General features: G+C 36.7%; 1 protein-coding gene across 1 annotated transcript; it reads left to right on the top strand.

The window, feature by feature from the left end:
* Nucleotides 1-992: 992 nt before the first annotated feature.
* LOC113278798 lies at nucleotides 993-3723 on the top strand. Its single transcript, XM_026527543.1, has 5 exons — nucleotides 993-1692; nucleotides 1780-2347; nucleotides 2412-2954; nucleotides 3085-3145; nucleotides 3280-3723. The coding sequence occupies exons 1-5, from the start codon at nucleotides 993-995 to the stop codon at nucleotides 3721-3723; spliced, it is 2316 nt and encodes a 771-aa protein (XP_026383328.1).
* Nucleotides 3724-6822: the final 3099 nt, after the last annotated feature.

Genomic DNA, 6822 nt, shown 5'->3' with positions numbered 1-6822 from the left:
TTGGTTGTGAATTACCCAGGATAGTGCTTGAATTCTCTACATTGTAGAGTGATATAGAAAATTCAAGCAACCATAGTGCTTGTTCTTGCATGACATCCTAATTTTTTTCATTGGAGATTCCTTCATTGATTAAGTACTTACTTACTAATTTGTAGGAGCCTAGCTAATATAAAGATACAGGACAAAAGAAAAAAGAGCATGTAGTTTGAATAAAATGTCTGAGCCTGGTTTTAGTGTGTTCATCTATCTTCATATGCACAGATTATAGGTACTGCATCCACATAGTAGTTGTATGATTTTTTCTCACGGCATCCTGAAAGCATGTTTCTTGTTCCATCACTCTATTTATAATGGATTGAAGCACCATTTCTGTAATCTAGGTTCATGAATGCTTTAAAAATAAACCACCCATTGAAGGCACTCATATGATTCTGTTGAACAGTGGTGGATTGTTCGAATTATTCCCCTAAAGTTTAGCTCCTTGAATCTAGTTTCATGTCTAGTTGTTGGTGTATCTGGAACAGAAATATTTCTGAACTGCAGAAAATGTTCAGAAGATAAGAGCAATTGCTAGTTGTTGTTTTCCTTCTGTGTTTTGTGATAGGATACTGCACTTAATAGAAAGACCTGGATGATAGTTACTTATTGCAGTCTTTTAATTATTTGTAAACTATTTCGAAAGTCCATTTCTTAGGGATTTTTCAATTTGCCGAATGGCAAATAGAGTTGGAGTGTAACTAAGAGTCTGGAAAACATAAGAAGCTGCTAGTTGTTCTTTTCTGTATGTGCTTTATATTTTTCCAGTGTTGTTTTTCTTTTTTTGATAGGGTGTGCTGTTAGTATGCAAACCTGTATACTTAAGTAATTTTCATCACTCCGTATTTCTTAATTTTTAGTCAAACTTGTTAAAAGATTAAGGTCTTTATAGATTAGTTTAACTTTTATCTCTAGTCGGTTTAAGATCTTAAGTTCTTTCATTTCAGGTTGTGGTTATGGATTCTTCCAATGCATCCAATTCAAACACCTCAAACACTGCATGTGGATCAATGCTGCCTCAATCCTCTACTCAGACTCAAAATAAAGATCCAGCATGGAAATGGGCTAAATGTAAAGACCCTGCATTTCCGAAGAAACTAAGTTGTGTACTTTGTAACAAAGAAATGCCTGGTGGTGGAATTACTAGGCTTAAGGAGCATATCACACAAATCAGGGGGAATGTTTCTTCATGTTTGAAAGCATCAGCTGAAGTTATAAATGAAATTAGACTAGATGACAATATAAAGAAGTTAAAGAAATCTCACAGGGATGATGTTGATGCTATGTATCGGCGTACAAAATCTGATGAGAAGTCTGATGCTGATACTGATAATGAGGACCTTGATGTGCAAGAAGTTGAAAAGGTTTCCAATGTGGGCAGTGCTAGTGGTAGTCAAGAAGTTGTTCAGAGTCAGAGGAAGAGAAAATTCAAGAGACAGAGTAATTATAGGGGTCCAATAGATTTACTCATGCAGACAGACCACCATAAAACTCAGCAAGCCACTCTTGAAAGAAACAGTTCAGCGAAAGAGAAGTTACTGAAAGATGCATGGAAAAGCATTTCAGCTTGGATGACTGAGAATTCCATATCTTTTAATACTGTTCGTTGTCCAAGTTTCCAAGAAATGATATATGCAATTGGTGAATATGGGAAAGGTATATAGTGCTCTCAGTAATCTTTTATTACTTTTGGTTTAATTGTTTTGTTACTTATGCCTTTTTTGTTTCTTTTTTTGATGTTAGCTATGCCCGCGCCATCTTACCATCAGATTCGTACAAATCTTTTCAAGGAGCAGTTAGAAGAAATGAAGAAGTTTGTTGATACATTTAGGGTACATTGGAAGAGGTATGGATGTTCTATTATGTCCGATGGTTGGACAGATGGGAAAAAGCGACATCTTATCAACTTCTTGGTGAATTGTCCGAAAGGGTCAGTTTTCTTGAAGTCTGTGGACGCGTCAGATAGAACCAATGATGCTGATTTCATACGTGAGCTTGTAAAGGAGGTAATTAATGATGTTGGGAAAGAAAATGTGGTTCAGTTCATTACCGATAATGGTTCAAACTTTAAAAAGGCTGGGAAGGATTTAATGCTTGAATACCCAAATCTATTTTGGACTCCTTGTGGTGCTCATTGTGTCCAGTTGATGCTAGAAGAACTTGGTGACAAGCTTACACGAATCAGGACAGCCGTCATTCTAGGTAAAAGACTTGTTACATACATTTATGCTCATTTTCAAGTGTTGTGCTTGATGAGGAAGATGACAGGTGGAGACTTACATAGGTCTACAAAGACTAGATTTGCAACTCAGTATTACACACTAGAAAGTCTTCAAAAGTATAAAAATCTTACAAATGATGTTTGTGAATGATAGGTGGGCAAAAAGTAGATTTGCAAAAGAAAATGTTGGAATTAATGCACTTAAAATTGTTACAAGTAGTACATTTTGGGAAGATGTTGATTACTCTTGTAGTGTGTTGAAGCCTTTAGTTAAGGTTGTAAGGCTAGTGGATATCGAGCGCAAACCTACGATGCCTTGTTTTTATGATGCAATGAGAATAGCAAGGGATCAATTAGAGAAGAATTTCAGCGAAGATTATGATACTTGGGCTGTAAGTAATGCTTGCTTTGAGAAAAGATGGAAGAAAAACTTCAATCATGCTCTACATTGTGCTGCATATTATTTGAATCCATCCATATTCTATAATATTGAAACTTATGAAATGGATAGTAATGAAAAGTACATAGAAATCAAAAGGGGACTTCATACATCTATGGAAAGGCTTATACCCAATGAAGATGAGCTTGATCAAGCAACAAGTGAATTGAGAAAGTTTGCTGATGCTGTTGGAATCTTGGAAGTCCATCTTGCAAAAGAAGAAGAACCAAGGATCAACCTCGTAAGCTTATTTGTTCTGTGAGTTTAAAGTTATATTACATTTTTGTTACATATCTTTTATAACTATTTTCTTTGTATTTATAACAGATGATTGGTGGATTACATTTGGAGGAATAGATGTGCCTAACCTGCAAAAATTTGCAATCAGAGTATTGAGTCTTACTTGTTCTGCTTCCCCATGTGAGCGAAACTGGAGCACATTTCAAAATGTAAGTATTCTAATCTTTTGCAATGATTTGTAATATTCTGAATATGCATAACAACTGGAGATATGATTGAACTAGGAAACATAACATGCTTGCAGACCCCTATGTTCTCATGACAACTATCTTTTGTATTTCAGTTGCACTCGAAAAAACGAAATCGCATAAAACAACAGAAGTTGAATGATAGTGTCTTTATCCAATATAATAAGAAATTGCAGCGTCGTTACATAGAAATCCAACAATATAACGATGATGACAAAGCAAATGATCCTATTTTCCTGGAGGAGCGTGATGCCAATGATGAATGGTTGGATTTACGAAATTTGAATGACTTGGATGTGCTAGGTGATAATGTAAGTTTCAATGATTTGCAAGAGACAGTGGGTGAAGAACGTGAGACAGTTGGTAGTGGAGGTGCTTGTAGTTCTCGAAGCAAGTCTACTTTTCCAACCGACTCGGAGTATGATGGATATGATACCGATGAATTGATGTTGGACACTGAAAAAGGGCTACTCGTTGCTGAGAATGATGGAGTTACTCAAGAGGATGATATCTATGATTATTCAAATTATGTTGATTAGCACTGTAATGTTCTTTTTTAAGTAACATTTTAGACAATGAACTAAAGTTGTACTAGTTTCTCTTTTAAGTAACATTTTAGATATGTTCTGGATTAATTAGTTAAATCTGAAGTGTTTCCATTTTGTGTTTTTTTTGTTCATTTTTTGTTGGATTGATGGTATTTCATTATATCATAACATATGTAGAAATTATATATATAAAAGTTGGAACCGAAATTACACCGAGATTTGGAAACGGAATCTCCCCGAGATAACATGGTACCAGTGTCTCGCTCGGGACCGAGACAAACCGGAATCCGAGATCGACTACATTGGTTGAGCTACCATTAAGCCCAATTAGCCGCAGCACTCCATTCTGCCAGAAATATAGTCAGGTTTTCAGCGTCCGGATAGGTTTTTACCCGCACAAATTAACCCCTACTCCTCTCTCTCTTTCTCGAGTAATCCTAATTGCACTGTAACCCTAGCTTTTCCTTGTGTTCCTCATTCCTGCTCAGAAGAACGTTGAATCATTTCCCTCTTTGGTTCGGTATGTATCCTCATAAACCCTTATTTTCTGTTTCTGATATTTCATCAAATCTTTGCCCAAACAAAGCTGAGTTAAGGAATGGAAACCAAGTTAATTTCTATAAGCTTGCCTCTTTAGGAATGGAAACCAAGTTAGTATCCAAGTTAGTATCGGTAATGCTGGTCTATGTTGATACCATTTATTGAGATGCTTTCTATTGGTTCTATTGATTGATGGGAGAGGAAGCTCGTAAAAACCATACTATATCTAGAATGTTGAGCGAGATGGCTGGCTACCAGGGGAGGGTAGTTGAATGAGATGATGAGGGGAAGCTACAAGAAGAAGAAATGGCCAGCTGTTAGTTGAAAAAAAAAACAAATGGCCAGCTGCCAAGGAAGCTACAAGAAGAATGAGATGATGAGGGGAAGCTAAAGAAAAACAAGAGGAGGATGAATAAGAAGAAGAAGAAGAAGAAGAAGAAGAAGAAGACGAAAACAAAGAGGAGACGTATTAGTATTGATAATAATCCAGATCACCCTGTTAGTTGTAGTTTAATTGTTGATGATGATTTGGTGGTTTATCAGATATTGAGCAGAGTCCCAGTGAAATCGCTTATGCGATTCAAGTGTGTCTGTAAGCGTTGGAGATCTATTATTGAAGAAGATTCACACTTCATCAATTTACACCTTAGCCGTTCGGAAACACAACCGAGTCTCTTTATACTCCTTCAAGAGAATGCTGAGTTCCTCAAAATGTATCGCGAGTATTTCTTCTCAGCTGGTTTGCACATTAATGGTAGAGATGCCAATATACACACCCTAAGAAAAATACAGCCGTTCTCGTACCGTCAAATTTTGGGACCCTTTGGCGGTTTGATTTGTTTCGTTGACAATTTCGCGGTTCGAATATACAATGTCAGCACCAGAGAAGTAACACCATGGATTTATTCAACAGTGTCTGCGAATTTAGAAAGAGACAAGAGCGCTGTAGACGTATTTCAGCCTCGTCCAAACTGTAGTTTTGGTTTCGATTGTACTACTAAGAAGCATAAAGTTATTTTTATGTGGTGTGAAGATAAATTCCAAACCTCTCCAGTTTGTGAGGTCTTGACTCTAGGGGACAATACATGGAGAGTAATTGATGCTATACCTCCATATTTAGATATCGGAAGTGCCACCGTTTCTGCAAATGGTTCCATATATTTGAATTTATTTCGCCATTTCGACGGACGTGGAATTGGCATCAAACCAAGGTTAGAGCTCTGATAGTGAAGGCGTGGAGTCATCTGATGATGAAGAGGATTATACTGATTGGATAATGGCATTTGATATTGAGAATGAGAAGTTTAGGATGATCCCAGTCCCCTCAGACCCCAAATCCAAGCATGATGAATCTTTTTCCTACAACAAGTTCTCACTCTCGGTAGTGGATGGGTGTCTGGCCGTAATACGTTAAACACATTGAAAACTCAAAGTGTGGATATTTCGCGATCATAATAAAGAGAATGGAACTTCAATCACCAGTAGTGAATTATCTATCCAATTTCCTTCTGAATTGAATATCACACTTCGTCGGTCAGTTATTTATGTTCATTCTATTTCTGGAACAGACCAGATACTCTTGGAAACCTGTAGACATGTATATAATTATGGCGAAAGGAATGTAAAGGCTGCCAATTATTATTATTACAATCCGACAAAGAAGATGTTGAGGAAGTTGGAAATCAACGGGATTTCCTCTATCCCAGAAGATTGCAGAGCTAAATGTTCAACTTTCATAGAAACTCTTTTGCCTGTCCGGAAGAAGCTCTAGCTGCAGTGAACCAAGCCTTCAAAAACAGGTGAATCAACTTTCTATTTTGATAATTGATAAGTTTGATCTGTTTTTGTGATATGCATGGTCAAATTAGTCTCACTTGTGCTTATCTGTACGGCAGTAAAAACACCAAACTAGTTTCTATCTTTTTTGCATCGGGTCTTTAATTTTTATTGGTAAACTTGGTGGTGTGAGGTTGAGGTGCTTTTCTGTAGTTTTTTTGTTTACTAGTAACTTGCACTTTCACCACCAATTGAGTTCGATTTTTTCCAGGGGAAGTCATTAATCTGCTGTTCTGTGCTACAAAAACATAATTATCCTTCATAACTAGGTCATGCCATGTCATTAGGCATATATTTAGCGTCGCCCCGGCTAGGATGTGGTCGGGCCGCATACTTAAAGTATGCGGCCCTTTTTTTTTTCCAACACGTATATAAACTTAAACCTGCCCCTCTAAATCCCCGCAAAACATTCCCATTTTGAGAAAAAATAGGAAGTTAGTTAATAAAAAGTTAGTTAAATACTTTTGTAATAAAAGTGTTTTTCACTTTATTTTTTACTTTATATACGTGTCAAAAAAAGAAAAAGGGTCACATACTTTGAGTATGTGGCCCGACCACATCGTAGCCGCCCCGATTTAGCATATGGGTTAGACAGCAAAAGTCAGGAAGCAAATATTATTAGACTATGTCTGTATCTTGTGCAACTTTGAATTTCATGGGAATCCCTAGATGGTTTTTTAAATCTTTGAACACATTTTTGAAGGCTTTTGTTTA

Source organism: Papaver somniferum, chromosome 5 (genome assembly GCF_003573695.1).
Source record: "Papaver somniferum cultivar HN1 chromosome 5, ASM357369v1, whole genome shotgun sequence".
NCBI classification, from domain to species: domain Eukaryota; kingdom Viridiplantae; phylum Streptophyta; class Magnoliopsida; order Ranunculales; family Papaveraceae; genus Papaver; species Papaver somniferum.
Note: the sequence above shows the minus strand (reverse complement) of the source record. Positions and strands in the feature narration are given on the sequence as shown.